Genomic DNA, 20,728 nt, shown 5'->3' on the forward strand with positions numbered 1-20,728 from the left:
CCTACTAAAACCCAAGCTACTGAATTTACCTGTGTAAACTGGCAGGCCTGTAGACATCAAGTTATGTGGCGCTGCTTGGGCATTTCCCATGTAGCCAGCTGAAGATTTGCTAACACCATCATGGAGTGGGTTTCCTACTGTGTTTAACATATTTACATATCATGGTCTTGAGTACTGCTTATTTGGGAAATCCACAGTATGTTCAACAGTAGAAGAGGTCCTTGTGAAGCCTCCTTGACTTCTCTGATTAAGCACTAGAAAAGAGAACGTTTTCCCCTTCAAGTGTCACTTGTGGGCTTCTCTTCCTCTAGAATGATATCCAAAGCTGACAGCGCCATCCCACCACCACCACAGGCACCAGCCCCTGTGCCACCAGGGACCATCACCCAAGTGGATGTGAGAAGCCGTGTGGCAGCGTGGTCTGCATGGGCTGCTGAGCAGGGGGAGTGTGAGTATTTCTGGGAGCCCGCTGCCACGCAGCATGGTGGCAAACAGTTGTTCTGGGCAGTGCATTTTTGTGATGCTTGGTAATAACAAAAGTAGACTAGTTTCATAAAAATTACGGTAATTGCATCCAGATACAGAAATGGTTGTACAAGGTCACCCCTCTGTCCTCGCTGAGAGCAGACAGGATCATTCTCCCAGCCTAGTCTGAAATGCCCCAAGCCACCGGTGCCTGATCTGGGGAATATGACCTGACTGTCATAATCTGACTTGTCATTTACTTGCACTTACCCATTTTCTGAATTTCTGTTCAGAGCTGCTTTTACTTGTGCTTAATTGAGTGGGGGTGTGGGCTACCAATTGTAACTTGGGCTTTTTTGTGAACATAGTAACATTCATAGTAACCAGTACTGCCCTAACTCTAGTAATTTAATAATGCTGTCCTCAGTAATAGGGAGAGCGTAGGCCAGATATTTCAGACAATTAAAAAATATAATCATGGATTAAAAAGTGACTAGAGATCAGCATTATTTATTTATTTTATATTTATCTTTATAATGGCCTGTATGGCTAAACTACCTTCTTTTTTTTTAAAAAAAAAAACACTTTAACCAAGGAATGGTGTAGCATTTCTAATAGGTTTGGATATTTTTTTTGTTTGTTGGTTTGTTTGTTTTTTGTTTTTTTTTTTTTTTAAATCTAATGGAAAAAAATTTATTTTGATCAAATATCTTTGAAAAAATATTTTTTAGAAACAGTAAAGCTCCTTCTGTAAAACAGCCTGTATTAAGGTTAGACAGAGGCCTTTTTTGGTTGGTTTGTTTAGTTGTTTTTTTAATAATAGACACTAAAATTTTAGTTTTAGAAGTCATTAACCATGGAGTCGTTATTGATTTTGGTTTATTAAACTATTATCTATATCACTCAACAAAATATACAACTATGCAAAGAAAACAACTAAAAATGTTCAGAGAAATCTGTAATGTTAAGAACTATTTCGTCTTTTTACCTACAGTATTACATTTATCTTGAATAAAGGCTAGTTTGTTTTTCTGCTTGACTTTTTACTTCACGAAAGGTTCACTAGTTTGTTGAGTGTCTTGCCACACCACATGTGGATTGGAGTTGGAATCATAGAATGATTTGGTTTGGAAGAGACCTTAAAGATCATCTAGTTCCACCCCCCCTGCCACGGTGGGGACAGCTTCCATTAGACCAGGTTGCTCAAAGCCCCATCCAGCCTGGCCTTGAGCGCTTCCAGGGATGGGGCATCCACAGCTTCTCTGGGCACCCTGTTCCTATGCCTCAGCACCTCCACAGTAAAGAATTTCTTCCTTGTATTTAATCTAAATCTACCCTCTTTCAACTTAAAGCTATTCCCCCTTGTCCTATCACTACGTGTCCTTGTAAAAAATCCCTCTCTGGCTTTTTTGTAGGCCCCCTTTAGGCACTGGAAGGTGCTATAAGGTCTCCCCGGAGCCTTCTCTTCTCCAGGCTGAACAACCCCAACTCTCTCAGCCTGTCTTCATAGGAGAGGTGCTCTAGCCCCCTGCTCATCTTTGTGGCTCTCCTCTGAACTTGTCCCAACAGGTCCATGTCCTCCTTATGCTGGGGGCTTCAAAGCTGAATGCAGTACTCCAGGTGGGGTCTCACAAAAGTGCAGTAGAGGGGAATGATCCCCTCCCTCAGCCTGCTGGCCACGCTTCTTTTGATGCAGCCCAGGGTGCAGCTGGCTTTCTGGGCTGCAGGTGCACATTGCCATCTCATGCTGAACTTCTCATTCACCAACACCCCCAAATCTTTCTCCTCGGGGCTGCTCTCAATCCTTTCTCCTCCCAGCCTGTGTTTGTACTTGGGATTGCCCCGACACATGTGCAGGACCTTGTACTTGGTCTTGTTGAACTTCATGAGGTTCATGCAGACCCACCTCTCAAGCCTCTCAAAGTCCCTGTGGACGGCTTCCATTCCCTCCAGCATGTTGACCACGCCACACAGCTTGGTGTTGCTGGCAAACTTGCTGAGGGCGTCTCGATCACACTGTCCGTGTCACAGACAAAGGTGTTAAACAGCACCAATCCAAATACTGACCCCTGAGGAAAGCCACTTGTCATCTCCACTCGGACATCAAGCTGTTGACTGCAACATATGACCATCCAGCCAATTTCTCATCTGCCAAGTGGTCCATTTGTCAAATCCCTGTCCTCCAATTTAGCAACAAGGATGTTGTGTGGGACAATGTCAGATACTTTGTACAAGTCCAGGTAGATGATGTCAATTGTTCTTCCCCCATCCATCAACACTATAACCCTGTTGTACAAGGATAACAATTTTTTCAGCCATGATTTACCCTTAGTGAAGCTATGTTAGCTGTCACCAGTCACCTCTTTGTTTTCCATGTGCCTTAGCATAGTTTCCAGGAAGATCTGCTCCATGATCTTGCTGGGCACAGAGGTGAGACTGACTGGCCTGTGGTTCCCCGAGTCTTCTTTTTTTTCCGTTTCTAAAAATGGGGGTTATGTTTCCCCTTTTCCAGTCAGTGGGATCTTCACTGGACTGACACGACTTCTCAGATACGATGGACAGTGGCATGACTCTTTCATTCGCCAGTTCCCTCAGGACCCATGGGTGCATTCTGTCAGGTCCCATGGACCTGTGCACCTTCAAGTTCCTTAGATGGTCATGAAGCTGATTTTCTCCTACATCTTCTCCTAATCTTCTTTATACTCCCATTCCCCGCCTTTGTCTTCTGTAACTTGGGCAATGTGACAGTCCCTGCAGTTTCTTTTATTCCACTCATGTGGATCTTTTCTGAAATGTTTTTACTAAAATTCCACCCGTTAACAAACGCAATGCAGTACTTAGTGTGACTTAAAAATGCAACATTTACTGTTTCTCAAAATGTTAACCCTTGTTTTTGAATAAAAGTCACTGACTCTTCCATTGTTATTTGGAAGTACCAGTTCTGTCACATCATTACCTCCCATTTCTATGCTGCCAGACTTTGTATCCCTTTTTGCTAACTACCTTTTATATCAAAATTGTCTTCGAAGTCATGGCAACACTCTTTCTTGCTTCCTTTTGCTGGAGTAGCTTTCAGCATGTTTTGCAAAATGGAATGATTTCTCGTTATGCTGTATTTATGATCTGCCACTTTCTGCTGTAATTTTTTGATTCAGACCCCAGTACCACATTTCTGTGGTTAATTTCATTTATGCAGCTAAGCTAAGGCAAGCACACACCTAAGCTTTTTTTGTGAGACTTGGCAGGCTCAGGAATTAGGTTGCAAGATAGTCAGATTGTGTGGAGTCCTTGCAAAGGGAATGGTACAAACAATTCTGTCCATCTTTTTCCTACACTAGTATCTTTTAAAGCATAAGCTGTATAGTAAGTGTTGGTTGCTAATTCTGTGTATATGGATGTCTTATTCTCTTCTTCCCCTTTCTACAGTTGAAAAACATAGGCAATACCATGATCATGAAGAAACAGCAGAGATGATAGCAGCCAGGATTGACAGAGATGTTGTAAGTGAGAAGCTACAAGTGATACTGCTTAATGTCTCTGAAATTTAGGTAGACCTAAAAATAAATAGGTGGTAGCTCTTTTTCTTTTTCCTTAAAATAAAAAAAAGACAGGATAAGTAAAAAAGAAAAAAAAGGGACTGAATATTGATGTGAAGTTTTATGCTTTGAAGAGGTAGAAATATAAACAGTAATTTTGTGTGGTAGACCAAATTCAACAAACTATGTAAGGATAAAAAATTCCATCCGTTTTGTGGGACTCAGATATGTCCAGTAGCTGGAAAATAAACATATGGTCATTTCTAAAGACAGGTGGACCATGTATATGTATAACCTAAACTTTCCTTGCCTGTAAGCAACAACATTGGCCAGGTCCTACGATGTATGCAATAACAAATATTTTGCCCCATTTGTCATTTGTAACTTTCTACTTTTCTACTCTGCTGTTGCCCTGAGCAACATCAGAGAGTTTTGAGGAAAGCATGTTGGGGCCTGTTGAATTTGTGTGTTCCCCAGGGGGTCATTCATTCTCCTCCACTTGCTTTTGAAAACAATTCTTCAAAGAGCACTTCTTTGTAAAACTACATTTTGACATTCAACCACTAGCTTAATACTTTGTGTACTAAAGGAGATTATGAAGTTACACTGTTTAGGAAAATGCTGTCCATTCAAATAATTAGAATTTTTTCATGTGCTGTGAGAGAAAATGTAATGTGTGCACAAATTGTTTAACTGCAATCTGAATTTAGTAAACTTGTTGCTCACATTTTAAAAGCTTTGGTGGTCCTAAGTTTTTGAAAACCTAAGATTAAAAATACTTTTCAGGTGTGTAAAGTTAAAAACATAATGAATCTAAATATGGAATGTTCTAGCATGAACTTTGTTACGAGGAGGCTGTTGGTGTCTGAAAGCGTGGTCATTCTGATTTCTGGAGTATTTCTGCTTGAGCGTCTGTAGAGAAACTGTTACTTTTCTTTTCTCCCATAGCAAATTCTGAACCATATTTTGGATGACATTGAATATTTTGTTACCAAACTTCAAAAAGCTGCTGAAGCTTTTGCTGAACTTTCAAAGAGGAAGAAAAGTAAGAAAAGTAAAAAGAAAGGACCTGGAGGTAGGGGTTCTTACTGCACACAATTTGCTTCTCTAAGAATCATTGAAGTAGCTAGCAAATATATCTTTTTGTGGTATTTTTTCGTGAACACAGTTTCTTTCACTTTGAGCACAAAAAATCCTACCCAGTATATTTTTAGAGGGAAACCTATGAAAATCATTTGCTTGAAATGTGTGGGGTGTGACTAGAGATGTGGTTGCAGAAAATGCTCATTTTGTGGTTCTATATTGACCATAAAATTCTGTAAGTTGGTAAATCTATTATGTATTTATGTGTTTACTATATCTGTAACATTTATAGAAGTTACATACAATATAAATGGATATATAAAAATCTTTTTTTGTTCACCAGAGGGAGTTCTTACTCTCCGTGCAAAACCACCACCTCCAGATGAATTTGTTGACTGCTTCCAAAAATTCAAACATGGCTTCAATCTTCTGGTAAGTGACTGCTAGTGGGTATGGTGGTGTGAGGCATGAGGTAACAGTTTTTTCTGGGATAGGTGATGCTAAGTATAACACAGTCTTTGTTTTCCCTACCACTACAAATTAATTTGGATGTCAGTTTTGCTGCATTGGTTTTCCTATGTCCGATTCCACTAGGGTGAAGTGAAGAACTAAAATTGTGGTGAAAGATGAAGAGGAGAAGGAAGAATCAGTAACATGATGGATTTGCTTTGTAGTTATTAAGTTGGGTTTCTTGGCCATTCCAGCTATTCCAGAGGGGGTGGATGCTTTACTGTTTACACCCCTGAGGGAGCTGCAGGTCATCTTGTCTTTGGGAATGCATTAATCAAGTTTTCTGCCTTCTGCCTAACTGGTGCCTTGTCCATGTATGAAAAACTTGTGGGTCTTAAATGCCCTACTGCTACCAGCTGTGCAGAGGTGGTCATGTCATCCAGGGAATCGTGAGCCTGAGTCTGCTGTCCTGATCTCCACTGCACTTTCAGAAGGAGCAAACCCACAAATATCCTCCTCAAGAATGCTAACGTACCTGGAAATGTAATGTTATTTGGTCCTTGGCTGGCACACAGGAAGATAGCTCAGCTGATACTTGGCTGGTCTTGGACTTTCACCTTTTCCTTCTCCATCCAAGGCTGAACTGAGGCAAGAGCAGGCCTGGCCACCTAGGTTGGCCTTTGAGGTTTGGGATGCTGCTCCTCAAGTTCTCTACACAGTGACTAGATGAGTGTATTTCTTTTTCAGCATTGGTTCTTTTCCAGGTTCTTTAAAGCCTTTTACTTGGGAAATTTGAGTTTAAATCATAAAAGAATCTCTAGGAACATCTGTGGGGATCACGGCTCTGTTGCATGCTTGCCAGCCTCACCAGTAGTTTTATGCAACTGTGCCCATCAGACTCTCTGTGCTTGTTTGCCATCATTACGTGGGACCTTTCTGGCCTCAGAACTCTCCATCCGACAAATTGCTGTTGCTTTATAGGTTCTCAACAAGCAGAGATGCTAAATCAAGAGTCTTGTCCTGGCATCTCCTCTTGTGCAAGTGCTATTAAAGGCAGGCAGCAAGTGGGACACCTTCAAAGCATTTACTTTCAGATACTGACTGTCCTTTCCAATTGCTGTGGAAGCTATGCCAACAGAGAAAATTGTTCTTGCATTCACTGAGTAAAATCAGCTTTTTTCTTCTTCTTAGGGAATGAATTCTGATTGCAGAACTGTAGGAGCTATTTGGAAGTATCTGTTTTTAAGAAATGGATATTTCTTAGATATATCTATTAAGAATAACAAAACTCTGTATTGAATGCTGTGATTCTGACCTTAAAGGATTGCTGTTTTGTGGAAGATGGAAGTCTTAGAACATACTGATCCTTCTCAGTAATAGTGCTTGTAGTGTTCATTTTTTTCCATTCTTACTTCTTATTTCATTCTGCATTTAAATGTTTTTCACCCAAGAACAACATGTGCACTTTTGCGCCTTTTATTTTCTGTGCAGGAGAAGAAGCAGTTCTTGTTCTGATGTTCAACAGCATCTAGGACTTGGTGCTCGTGAGGAGCTGTGCTGTAACAGTGCTTTACTTCAGCACTGTTGCAGGAGCCACAAAAGCCTGTGTCCTGGTTCCAGCTGGAATAGAATTAGTTTTCTTCTTGGTAGATGATCTAGTCTTGTGTTTTGGTTTCAGTATGAGAATAATGTTGATAACACACTGACTTTTTAGTTGTTGCTAAGTAGTGCTTACTCTAAGTCAAGGACTTTTCAGTTGCCCATGCTCTGTCAGTGAGCACAGGAGGCTGGGAGAGGCAGCATGGCCAGCACAGCTGATCCAAACTAGCCAAAGGGATATTCCATCCCATAAAACATCGTGCTCAGCATACATATTGGGCGAGTTGACTGGGGGCCACCGATTGCTACTGAGGGACTGTCTGGGTCAGTGCGTGGTGAGCAATTCTATTGTGCATCATTTGGCTTTTTTCCCTTAGGTTTTATTCCTGTCTTTCCCTCTTCTGATCTTTACAATTGTTGTGGTGGTGGTGATGGTTGTTGTTGTTATTATTACTATTATTTTAACTTTATTTAAATTATGAAACTGTTCTTACCTCAGCCGCAGGTTTTACCTTTTTCTGATTTTCCTTCCCATCCCACCAGCAGGAGAAGAGGGGGGAATGAGAAAGGGCTGCATGTTACTTAATTGCTGGCTGGGATTAAACCATGACAGTCTAAAATTTCACTTCCTGGGGCTTTATGTCAAGCATGGAGGACTCTATAAAATGAAAAATCTAGTTAGAAAATTTGAAATTAAAAAGGAGTAGCTAGAAGAATAAAATCTTTGCCAGTAGAATGGAAACTGTTTTAAAACACCATGCTGGAAGCTTCTAGAAAATGCCTACCATTTGTCAAAAATAACTTTAGAAAGACTGAAAGTAAGTTGTTATGACTGAAGAACAATATATAGGAAGTTATTACAAGTAAAAACACATCCTCCTCCTTTTTCATTTGGAGGCACACTTTGGAAAGTCTGGATGTGAAAGTAGAATGAGGCTAGCCAAAAGCACTTTGAGGAACAGACTGCAAGATGCAGTAAAAACTACTATAACTTTTAAGAACACATTCTGGCATGCTGCTTAACTTCTGGAGCCTGCAGGGCCAACAGGTCATCAGTAAACAAAAGAATTCCTCCAAAAAGCTGTATCAGAGAAACTATATGATTTTTTTAATATGTGTGTTTACTTGGAAATCCTTGGTAGTGGACAGTATGTTCATGAAAATAATTTTTTATGGGAGACACAAGAGATACTCTGTTTCAGATTTGAAGAACTGGTAATGGGTTAAAGGACAGCAAATCAAAATGACAAGTTACAGACAGGTGAATAGAAGCCCTGTTTGAATGGGCACCATTAATCAATCTATTCCAAAAACTAAGTCAGCAAACCACACAGTACGGTGTGTAACCTCTCTCAAACTGCCTTTCTTGCAGAGGAAGAGAAGTCATTAAGGTAATGCTGATAATCTTTAAAGTCATTCCAAGGATCTGAGACAACCAGGTACCCGCACATGGGATGCAGTTTGTAGGCAGGTGTATTAAGTTGAGGAAGAAGCAAATGTGCATCTTGCAAAACAAAATAATGTCTATAAATCCATCAGTTCCTTGGATTTTATTTCTTTGGATTTCAAAAACGCATCCAGCAAGGTTGCATACCCTAAAGTTTTTAAAGAAACTGAGCTGCTGTGGGGTTGAATGTAGCTGCTTAGATTGTTGTGTGAAATAGAAAACAAATTATGGGACTAAAATGCCAGTTCACAAAGTGTGGTAAATTCAGCAGTGGCATCCCACGTGCCTTTGCAGATACCTTTGCTGTCCAGCATGTTTACAGGTGTCTAGGCAAATGGGGATTATAGAGTCTACAAATGTAGAAATATCTCATGATAGCAGATAAAGTGACAGGTGCAATTCAACATTGATAGATATGGTAGTCATGGACAGGTGGGGGAAAATCTCTATATTAAATCAGAACAAATGTTGATGCAATACAGATTCCTGTGAGAATGTCATTCATGTTCAACAGTGATCAACCAAACAAATGTTAAGAACCATTCGGAAAAAGAAAATAATTAACAAATAAAAAACGTCAGTATGCTGTTATGATCCCAGTGTAATAAAATTGAGGGAGGACAAGAATGCTCAAAGAAATTACTTTAGCCTGGAAAAAAACAAACAATGAAAGAATGTAATAAAGCTGTAAATGGTTATGAGCATCACTGGAAAAAGCGAGTAGAGGATTGCTCAGTTTTCTTTTGGAAGAGAACTACAGAACACTAGTGAAACTAAGAGGTGGTGAATTTCCAAAGGAGATGCTTCTCTACGAAGCATATAATTCAGTTGTGGAACTGCTGGTTTTGCATGATAGGTGCTAAAGATACACATGGGTTCAAAAGCATTTGGATGAATGAGCATTTGCACTTAGTGACTGTTGCAGATGAAACACTGGGCTTAGGCAGACCTGTGGCCTGATCAGGGATGCCCATTCTTATGTGAAGTATTTATCGTCATAAAAGCTAAATGTTTCTTAAAATGTATCATTTTCCCATTCTTTCAGGCCAAATTAAAGTTCCATATCCAGAATCCTAGTGCAGCTGAACTGGTTCATTTTCTCTTTACCCCACTGCATATGGTAAGGTTTATAATTTTCTCAGTGTTTTCCTTCAGCACTCTTGTGTTTATATGCTCTGTAACCTTTTCAAGGATAACAAGTTTGAAATATGTCCCTGGACAATAGCTAAGGAGAAATGTGTGTGTCTCAGGATCTTTTTAGAAAATAATTTTTATCCTTTTCTTTGTATATTCCTATCTATTAAATATATTTATTTAAATCATCTTAACTTTGTGTGTTACAGTTAGCCATTATAATTTTTAATTACTGATAAAAAATTGAGATACTTTACATAATGCAAGAGGAGAGTTGAAAGCACAGCCATATGTCTATTTAATGGAAGGATGTGTGGTTTTGATCAGTGGAGCAAAAATAACATTGCCAAAAGTGAGGCTAAATGTAAAATGGTTGGTGACCAAAACAGCAGTTCTTCTGCAATAAATGGTTTAAGTAATCTGTAGGACATTAAGACACATTGTTAGCTTCCCGGAGTTTTTTTGGAGGGGTTGTTTTCGTGAGTAATAAATGTTTACTAGCAGCACTGTAGTTAACTTACATTCACTGTAACTTCCTTACTGACAACGTTCTTTGTATTATTTCAATACTTGGATTTAGGTGGTACAGACAACAGGAGGGCCAGAGCTTGCTGGTACAGTTCTCAGTCCCCTCTTAACAAAAGATACGATAGACTTCCTGCGATATACTGTCACCAGCGAGGAAGGCCAATTATGGATGTCATTGGGTGACACATGGACCAAAGCCAGGTGAGAAAAAGCCTTTGCATATTTTATTGATAAGCTTTAAAGTCAAGTTTATTGACGTTATCCACCCCCCCAATAAACTCAATATTAATTTCTTAGACTTTGGACTCTTCAGAACTGTTCTTCAAAGTTTTTGGAAAGGAGCTCTTTAGCCCCAGTGGAATTTGGGAGTGGTTTGATTTTTAGGGGTCTCAAGGAGGGAGAAAATGCAGACAGAAATTTTTGTTTTCTCCATAGTATCAAGAACTTCTTGACATAATCTCTTGCAGTAATTTTTTCTGAACTGTCTCTTACATGTTTCCAGTTGTTTTTCACTATTATTTTTCGAACCCAGCTATCTGGACTTCACTAAAAATCAATTTGAAGAAGACGCAATAAAAATTGGCCAAATATTGAAGAACAAGATAGAGATTTCTATTTTCAATTTCCAGTAATTATCAAAGCTGAAAATCTATGCCTTTACTACTTCAAAAGCATCATAATGCTGTAAAGAAAATGCTTATAATTTTTGGATGTGTATTGGCTGAACAATGTTACATGTGCATATCCTACACGTTGCACTGTTATGGTCAGACTTAGCTAAAAATGAACTATTTTATGCATTTGTTCTTTTTGAGGTAAGTATGTGGTTCCAAGTTACTTAGGTAAATAGAACACGCAAAAGAAAAAGCTTAAATTAGCAAAGTGTGTTTTAACTCTAATCTGCAGTAAAGTACATTTGATGATGATTAAGTATGCAATCACTTGGGCTGGAAATGCATCATGTATTTTGTGTTCATTCATCCTTGCTTTTAGATTTTAAATTGGAACATAAACATCTACCAAGTGGATTCCTTTAATTGATTGATTGATTGATTAAAAAGTAGTTGAGTGTTTTGCTGGTAAGAAAGGCTTCACAGAAAGCCCTAGAGCATGGAGTGACAAACATCCTCGGAGTAGGGAGAGTGATATACAAGTCTTTCCCTTTCTTGATCTCACTCTCCTGCCAGACTAGGAATGTTATCATCCTTTGGAATGTTGAATGTTGTTCATCCTTTAGGCCTATGGTTCAGTCTGCTACTATAAAATGCACTGGGAACAGGAATTGCAGCTCCTTGATACTGCCTGAGAGCTTACCCCAGCAAAGCACCATTCTCTTGCCTTTACCTGCTTCAAGCTCTGCTGTCTTCGTAGCAGCTTGTGGAGGGACTGGCAGTGGAAATTGCTTCATAGCATTGGAGCCCTGTGCAGGGAAAATGAATCACTGGGTAAAATAATGGCCTCTTTGTGTTGGGAACTGCCATCATCATTTGTTTAATCTGTCCTGAAAAAAGCTTAATGGAAAGAGAAGCAGCTCATGTTGGGCAGTGAAGAATGAAGCACTTGGAATACAGTTTTTTGACCTGTGCAGATTAGAAATGATCTGATTGATCTCGGTATCCAGAGGTACGCTCTGGTGTGGTGTAGCAGGAGACATAAATGATGAAACTCAACGGGTTACTGACCTAGCTCAGGGCTGCTAATGGACCAGTAATTTCTGACTGCTCCTGCAACTTGTGTAACTGGCAGCATTTGCCCCTTAGTTTTGAGCAGGGTCAACAACAAGACTTTTAAAAGGATGTTATGTATGTTCCTGTTTCTGCTTTCACTGTTAAGATACAGTAATGTATATTGTGGGACAGTGTTATGTATAGTGCAGTGACAGAGTGTGCAAGTATTAGTTTGGGTATTTTATATCACAATAGGGAATGCTAATGGAGCTCTGAAATGTAGTACAGCATTTTAAAAAGAGCTATCTGGACCATGAAACAGCAAATATGATACTAATTCTTGTGTCTTGGAGCACTTCGAGGTGTGGGGGTTTTGTCAGTAAAAGCTATTGTTTAACTTTTGGGCTTAGGTGTAGCTAGACCCCCTAAGCTTCCATACTTCATACCTGCTTTCAGACTTTCTCTTTGAAGACTTTGTCTCTTTGAAGTCTTTTGTCTGGTGCTTGCACTTAAATGCTGCATTGCAGTATCTTTCCCCATCAAATAGTTAAATCCTAGATTTGTTTGTGATTGATTTTTCTATTACTCATCCTGTGAGAGAAGACAGAAATTTGTTGTGTTTTACCACTGACATGTCCTTACGGCAGGAGCAGCTTCCTTCTGCAGGGTACAGTAGGGAGCATGGCTGTGGTCAAGCAATGTTTTCTGCCAATTTTGTGTTCCTGTGCAATTCTGCCTTATTGTAATCCCAATCTCTCCTCTATACTAATAAAAATTCTAAAGCATTTCATTTTTTAGGAAATCTATTAAACCAATATTTGTATGGCCCTTGATACAGATCTGTAATTTACTTTTCATACAGAGCGGATTGGCCCAAAGACCATTTTATTCCACCTTATGTCCCCCGTTTCCGAAATGGCTGGGAGCCTCCTTTGCTGAACTTCATGGGAGCTCCAAAGGAGCAAGAACTCAATCATTTGGCTGAGTCTGTGGCAAACGTTGCAGAGCAACAGCGGAAGCAAGAAATGAAAAGGTTGTCAGCTGAGGTAGGTTACCTGCAACAGTGTTTTGTAAATTAGCTGAAGGCAACGCCAACTGTTTACTTCATGAAGAAAATAATCTGTGATGTTGTTGGAATAACCGTGCTCTGATGTCTGCTATATCAGTGCAAGTTCATTACACTTACATTAAAGTTATAAAAAACCAAATACCTGTTCAGCCACCAAAAATGTGATTAGGAGAAATAGAAGGCTTTTGCCTGCTGCTCTCCTTGAACTTGGTGCACTTTTCCACCTCAATTGGGACAGTAGTCCAGGCCCCTGAGGTTCAGTTTGATTCTTGACCTGTGCTTTCAGGTGCTGGTTTTTTTTGATCATATATTTAGGCAGAATTTGAACCAAAATGCTCTTAAATGTGCATCCATGCAAGGCTGGATGGGATGCTAGGGGGAAAAAGCACCACTGTTCAGGCAATTTTGGATTTAAGCTACTGCTTCACAAATGTGGAGTTTAATACTCCTTTCATTAATTTCTTGATGCTTTCACTGTATTGCAAGAATGTATTCAGAGGTGGTATCAGAAAAATGCCATGTCAGGTAATTTAGACCTACTTGTGAAAAACAGCTGCCCATTAGAATTCTTATACAGGAACATTTTCCCATCCTTTTCTTCCAAGAAATGTGATGAATTTAGCAAAAGACAGGTTATTCTATTTAGAGAATGGAAACAGGCACCATCATCTGAAGCCTTCAGAGAAACCAAGAGCGTGTTTTTGGACCAACTTTATAGTCCGCTCCTTTGGTTCTTAACAGAGATTCTTCTCCCTACTTTTTCGGTAGAGTTGGTCAGAAAATGTACTTTCATTTTTCTCACAATTCTAAGAATATATATGGATTTTGTTTCTTTTTAATTCACAAAAAAAGACCTATTGCATTTTTAAACGTATAAAAGTTTTCATTTTGGGAGCTTTTTGTTGTTGGCAGGACATAAGTTCTAATTCAAAATTTTGAATTCTTTTGCTATGCTAGTTTTACTTTAAATCAATTGTTATTTAGTCCGAGGTCCCCTGTTAGCAGCTGTGATATGAAGTGCACCTAAGAATTTTCTAGGTTTAGTCCATAGTCTTTCCTGTCTTCCTTGAGCAATCTGCACAATATTTGGAGTATATCTTAACCCAAGGACACTGCATTTTATCTTAATTTTATAATATGTGGGGTTTTAATCTGTTAGTGAAAAAATGCACATATGAAAGAAGGTTCAAGGAAAGGTTTTTTGGCTTTTAGGGCATGGTGGTTTTTTGCAGAGCAATTCCCTATCAGAGACAACAAACCTTCCCCAGCAAAAGTTCATGAAAACTGCCCGTGGAAAGCTTGTCATAATAAAACTTTGTTTTCATGACAATCTCCATCAGTCCAGAAAAAAAATAAAATAAATCTACTCGGCTATAGAGACAAATAAATTGGATGAAAAGTCTGCCAAGCAAAGGAGGTTAATGTGGTAGATATTTGATTAATTAAGACACTGTTTGGCTTTATACCTAACAAGATATACAAGAAAAAGTGCGCCAAAAACTTAGTTGTTGCCAGTGATTCATTTTGAGCAAAAAAGCATTTTTAGTAAAGTTAACGGACACAATAATGTGAAATGTAGCTGTTGCCATTGCTGTCACCCCCTTCCCTAGTCATCTTCCAAAAATGTCTTATTAATCGCTGTCTCAGTATTTCTCTGCAGCTTTACATTTCCATGCAGATTTTTTTGTTTACACTGTGATCCTTCTAAATAATTTAAAGAAAAAAAAAGACAAAATAGTGTTGAAAAAAAGAAGTGCATTATTTTTTCTCTTCTACTGATTATAAGAAGTTCATGTTATTTTATATATAATAAGTTAAAACAGTTTTGGAGGCGGAGAATATATTGAGGTATTTTACTTGCTTGTGTTTCAGAGAGTTAGTTTCATTCTTTTTCATGGTGGTAACGGTTGGATTGATAATTGTTTGTGCCAACTTAGCTTCTTTGTCTTAATCGTAGAAAGACCAAAAATAAATAAATAAATAATATGTATCGCAGTTGCCTGAGTGCGCGGCACCTGGGATGTCAGGGCTTAGTTTCATGACTGTCACTGATTCCCACGTGGTCTTGGGCAAGCGCTATAACCTTGGTACCTTGGCTGCCTGCACCAGTGCCTCCTCAGCACATCCCTAGGGGGAAAAAGCCTTGAGCTGCTTAATAGCTGTGAAATGCTGTAGGTGCTCAGCTGGAAAAAGCTGTGCTAGTGCAAAATGCTGTTTGTCTGCAGCAAAAGGACCACCCTGGAGTGGGTGATGACCAGAATAATTATTCTTTTGTATGTCTGCCATAACAGCTTATTTAATGAAGAGCACTGGCTGGAAAAATAAGATGAGGATTTAAGTGTTTGTCTCTTGCCACTGATTTGCCTCCTGTCTCGGTGTGACGTTGCTCTCTCGAGGACCAAGGCTGCATGTCGAGAGCTGTGCTGCCCCAGGAGTGGAGAGGGGATGAGTGCGTGTGGCTGCCCTCCCTGCTGGGCAGGGACTGCTCTGGCATCTGGCTGGAAAAGTGCGTTGGAGGTTCCTGCTCATGAGAACCATATTTTTTTTCCTTTTTCTTTCCATTCCTGAATCTTAAGATCTAGCTACACACACAGCTCCCACCAGGGGGGTTTCAAAGTGGAGTCTGTTCAGTGAGGAGGACTTCAAATGGCAGTGAAACAGTGGGGAACTGGTGGAAGAGAGTCCAGTGAGGCTGAGGTGATGCAAATAATCTGTGTGTGAAGTAAAATGAATTCCTGCTTCCTGGGTGAATTTTGATGTAAAGTGTAAGCTAGGTGACGCTTGAGATTTTTTTCAAAGTGGTCTTAATAGTATAGTTTTAAAGAAAATTCTATGTCTATGGGGGTTTTTATGCAGTTTTAATTTCATTTCATAAACCAACCCTCAGCTGCATAGGCAAGTGTCTTTTGGTGCCAGGTCAGATACTTGGAAGGCAGAAATTAGGTGAGTGGCTTTTCTGTAGCCACACAAAAAAAATAAAAAAAAAACAACAACCAAAAAACCAAAGCAAACACCCCCCCCCCCAAACCCACCAACAAACCAAAAAAACCTCACAGAACACCAATAAGACCAGGAAACCAGGTGTAGAGATTTGGCAATTTCTGATGAATCTCAGCTGTTCTAACTTGTGCAACTGGATGGTGGTATAAGGAAAAGATCTAGAATGAGCAATTTCAATGTCATAATCTCCAGAAATGAACTGCTTTGTTTTTGTTTTGGGGAATGGTGGTTAAAATAATTCTTACTTAGAAGCAGAGTATCATTGCTGAATGTAAGGTGCTTTTTTTAAAAGACTGCTGTTTAAGAATAATTTCCTAAAGCCTTGAATAGTCTTATATATGTGCTTGTGATAAATTGTGATTATTTTCCTTAATTATACTGTCACATTCTCTTTTGCATTTCTTTGACTATAGTCATGTTCATTGAGAGGGTGGAAATGAATGAGCCACTTCATATCCTACAACAGAGTGATAGTTTTACTTGGGAGGTTTTATTTCTTAAACAGAGCTACTGTTAGCTAGCTAGAGGTTTCTGGCTTTAAGCGTGCATCTAGAACAAAAGCTCAACATGGTTTCTTGGTGTGGTTTATTTTAAAGCCATTCAGCCATTGTTCATAAGTTGTGTTGCTGTAGTGATATCTGAGAGATGACATGGACCTTGCCCCAGAGAACTATTTTTCTAAAGAGTATCCACTGCAATATTAATGCAGTTGGGATGACTTAGGATCAAAATTCTTTTATTCTTATCCTTTTGATCTCCCTGTTTATGTATTTGAAATGCAGAAGTTATTAACTTTTCATAGCAGAATCATGAGCACCCGAGGATGCGTGAGTGCTGACAGAGACCCTCAGGGTGCTGGATTACGTGAACTAGGCAGTGCCACTGATGACACTAATCCACTTTGTGGCTTTGTTTCTTTTTTGTCTTCCAGCCTCCCAGCGTTCCTGACTACCCTCCGTCCGATGGGTATGCATTCAGTAACACAGTTTACAAAAGAGGGCCTCTGCTGGACCAGGGGGCGGCTGTTGCTGCCTTTAAGCAAACTGTTAGCCGACATGTAGATAGGTAACACTGAATCAATGGCGTACGTGGTGCTGTGGATAACTGTCCCGACTTACTGCTGTTGGGGTGGCGGTGTCTGTAATTACTTCTGGTTGTGTCTGGAGTTGTGTCTTATTTCTATGAGGAAGCGATTCTGGCTAGCAGTGGGTATTCTGCTTTTGCTTCGCTAAGGCACATGATTAAGACTTTGTTGGTATGGTTTCTATGAAACTACCCTGTTTATTTATGTATGCTGTTAAATTGATGCTTTTGTCAAAAATTATATAGTGGAATTCCAACCCAATTGAGAACACAGAATCCTTCTATTTGGGTTAAAATTTTATTTCTGCTTTGTTTCATGTTTTTAAATGTAATCTTTACTCTTTTCAGAACTACAAAGAATGACACGTTTTCTCGGAGATTCACCTGTACTTGTTTTGATTTACTTAGCTGCTCACTTAGCACACCCTAGCCTCCTGCTTTTCGTTTTCTGGGCTGGTGCATAAATATCCACTTTCAGAATAGTAACTCCTCATTTCTTCCATTCTTTTTTAAATGTTACAGAAAATGCTCGGAAGTGTTTGCATAGCAACCAGTGTCTTTTTGCACATACTCTTTCATCCCCTTCATTTTAGCCTAAATCCAAATAGCTTGACAAGATCAAATGCAAGGATCCTTGGAGTCTTGGCCTTGTCTGTGGGGAGAATTTATACCACCACTAGCTGTGAAAGTAAATTGGTAAAACAGTGTTGGAATTGCTACCCCATGCCAAAGCATATTCCGTGCACACCATATGAACAGTATTTTTGCTTATGTGCCATGGAAGATGTTTAAGCTAAGTTTTTTGGGATCAGACTGCAGGTTAAAACAGCATTGATATAATTTTTTTGGATGAAAACCTTTGCATAATCCCTAGTTTTGAGCTATGTGCTAAAGACCCTGTTGTTAATTTGCGTGCAAACATGTTCCTGTGTGTTGTGCTAGTTGAAGACTTGTTTTTTTTTCCTGAACTTTGGATGTATTCTTCATAACAACAACAGCGGTATTAATCAGCTCTTAAATTTTTCTGAAACTTAGTTACTTTTTGAGTTCTTGTCTCAGGACCAGTTAGCTTGAAATCTAGGTGATCTGTACTCTAAATTCCTTTCTCTCTTACCTGTAATGTGATAAGACCTATTTTGTTCTTTCAGAGTAAGAGTATTCCATGCAAATGTTGTTGCCTCAATTTCAGGTCCAGAGAGTGAGTTTTATGGCATTGAATAGTGATATCATCAATAGTATCTGGCTGCAACTGAAAGAGTCATCCAAGCCTCCTTTGTGGCGGGTAAAGAGAAATGGGTGTTTCTAAGAAGCAGTTAATGTAAAGTGAAATTAGTCTTTTGAAAGATATGAAATGAGACATGCTGTAGTGGTGCCTGTTTCTCACCACTGATTGTAGGAGTGAGTCTAGATGGCTGGTACTGATGCAGACATCCACAGCATGCCCCTATCTTCCAGCCTGTTCAACACGACACAAACTTCCATTTGTTAATTGGCTCTCAAGACATACAATACGTGCCTGGTAGGAGCTTATTACTGAGGGAAAGCTGTTAACATGTATTACCCCACGTAGCTTCCATTTAAAGATAAATTGTAAAGTATCTGTGAAGAAGGTGGCGGAGTAGGTTTGGGGGAGGGAGCGAGAAATTCAAGCTGACCCTTTCAACCATCAAATGCTGGTTCTTGTTCAAAGCTGACATTCCTAACGAGTGGGCCAAAGGCAGTGACCAACTCACCCACTACCTTCAGAGGAACTGGTAGGTTACAGAGAAATGTCCAGGGAAATTTTAATTACAGAGAACTTTAATGACCCTTATTCCAACATGCCAGGATATCCAGTAAGGTGAATTTTCCTTGGGTGATGTAAAACAAGTATCAGGATCTTAAACTTTCAGCGTGATATTAGGTATATCAAGGACTCCCTCTGATACTGAAAGAGTACTGAATAGTTTTTCAGCAAGTTATGTGGTGCTTGAAAGTGATATGCTTTGTAGCTTGGTTTTGCACTGTTAGTTGAAGAAAATCACCCTGAAAGTCTGTGCAATCCACTAGGCTTTGAGCAACAATGCACTGGAGAGCAGAGGGATTCAGTTATGGTTTATCTGATAGGCAGTAAGAAAACGCAGTGGAGGATGGATGTAGGGGGACTACTGAGAAGATTTGTGCCCCGAGTAAACTGTTTGACTCATTAAGCTGGGCTTGAAGAATTGTGGTCTGTTCAGACACTCACAGCCATTGCCCAGCCCATGTTGTGGGGGTGTTGCTGTTGATAGCAACAGAGTGGAATAAAACTGAAATGTAAGCATTTTAAAAAATTCTTCCTGAGTTAAGTTTTTTGAAGGGATCAGGGTAGTTATGTGTGGACAAGGTAGGAAGACCCAGTTAGTGAAATGAGTTTGGAAAGGCAGGCTAAAAGTGCCTTCAGAGGTAGATTAGTCATATTGCTGAGATAGTAAGGAAGGAGTTCAAAATCAATTGAATTTTGAGTGGGTGGCAGAAAACATTGGGATTACTCACACATCTTTCAGCCTCATGACAGCTATTCTGCAGTCTAGGGTTCATCCCATGTTTCACTCTCTCCTTAAACACTTCTAGTGTTTTGTCTTTCTTTTGAAATAATCTATCAATCTAAATATTACTCTTCCTTTGTTCTGTTCTTCAAGTCAAGTGAGACAGTTCTCCACAGCCGTGCAATAGCTAGGTAACTGCTGGATTGCTGAGGCACACCTGGGAGTCACGGTTACACAGCACCAACATCGGCAACAGTCCTCATTCGTATCCCTGTGCTGTGATGTTGTATGCAGCATTTCAAGCCACTGATTGCCACATGTTTTCATTATCTGTTTGGATTTATTTTTTTTCAACTTTACTACCTGGTATGGTTTGAGGTTGTTGGGTGTAATTGTCAGTAAGTGAATCATGTTGTTTCTTTTGGACCTGTTTTGAGGGGGCTGGGGGGCTTCTCAACTTGAAGAGGTACTAACTACATCAAAGAAGCTAGTACCTGTTTCGCCAAAGGCATTCTGAACAGGTCTTTCCTCCTGGAAATGGAAGAGCACCGAGTTAAACTGTGGTATGCTGTGTTCTACAATGAAGTCTGTAACTGCCAAGAAGTTATTGTTCATTTTCAATTGATACAGTAACTTGAGGTTGTTAGTTGATGGCATCTTATAGTCAATTAAGAAAACTGATCTACAGTAGGTGACCATTTTTTTTAGAGTTTAATTCCATCAGTGATGATGGGAAAAATTTACTCGTCTATTACGTACTTGAAGCAATTTATGATGAATGCTAGAAATACAATTTCATACAAAGCACCAGATATCAATTATATGCCAAGTATAGTCATTTGTTTATATGGCAAATGATTGTTTAACCTACTGTAGGAAAACAGACTAAATATAGTGTACATGGTTATTTTGAAACAATGTCACCTGCTAATCTAAGTTGTTATCATACATCTTGCAAGCAGTGAGCCGATAAGATTAGCAGTTCAAGAGGTCCGTGTAGCTCAACCAGCTTAACTGCCTCTTTCTTTTGTTTGTTGCTTCCCCCCCACCCCACCCACTCCACCCTTAAATTGGTGTGTTATGAATAGGTAGTTTTAATAGGTAGCATTAAATGTTTTGCATGTTGCTGGAAGAGGGCATTTTGTCTGTGTTTTTGGTTG

General features: G+C 39.5%; 1 protein-coding gene across 9 annotated transcripts in view; it reads left to right on the top strand.

Annotated features, from left to right (window-relative positions):
* The window catches only part of EPS8 (EGFR pathway substrate 8, signaling adaptor), a 141,007-nt gene that overhangs the window by 100,800 nt on the left and 19,479 nt on the right, over positions 1-20,728 (top strand). For 8 of the 9 annotated variants that reach the window (XM_080391799.1, XM_080391800.1, XM_080391797.1 and 5 more), the window contains 8 exons: positions 312-448; positions 3,892-3,965; positions 4,950-5,076; positions 5,428-5,516; positions 9,626-9,700; positions 10,295-10,443; positions 12,772-12,955; positions 16,910-17,043. In XM_080391799.1, coding sequence (XP_080247925.1) covers positions 312-448; positions 3,892-3,965; positions 4,950-5,076; positions 5,428-5,516; positions 9,626-9,700; positions 10,295-10,443; positions 12,772-12,955; positions 16,910-17,043 — 969 coding nt within the window. The remainder of the gene's footprint in view (positions 1-311; positions 449-3,891; positions 3,966-4,949; positions 5,077-5,427; positions 5,517-9,625; positions 9,701-10,294; positions 10,444-12,771; positions 12,956-16,909; positions 17,044-20,728) is intronic. The other variant, XM_080391805.1, reaches the window with a different exon arrangement.

This window comes from Falco punctatus (assembly GCF_963210335.1).
Source record: "Falco punctatus genome assembly, chromosome: 6".
NCBI lineage: Eukaryota > Metazoa > Chordata > Aves > Falconiformes > Falconidae > Falco > Falco punctatus.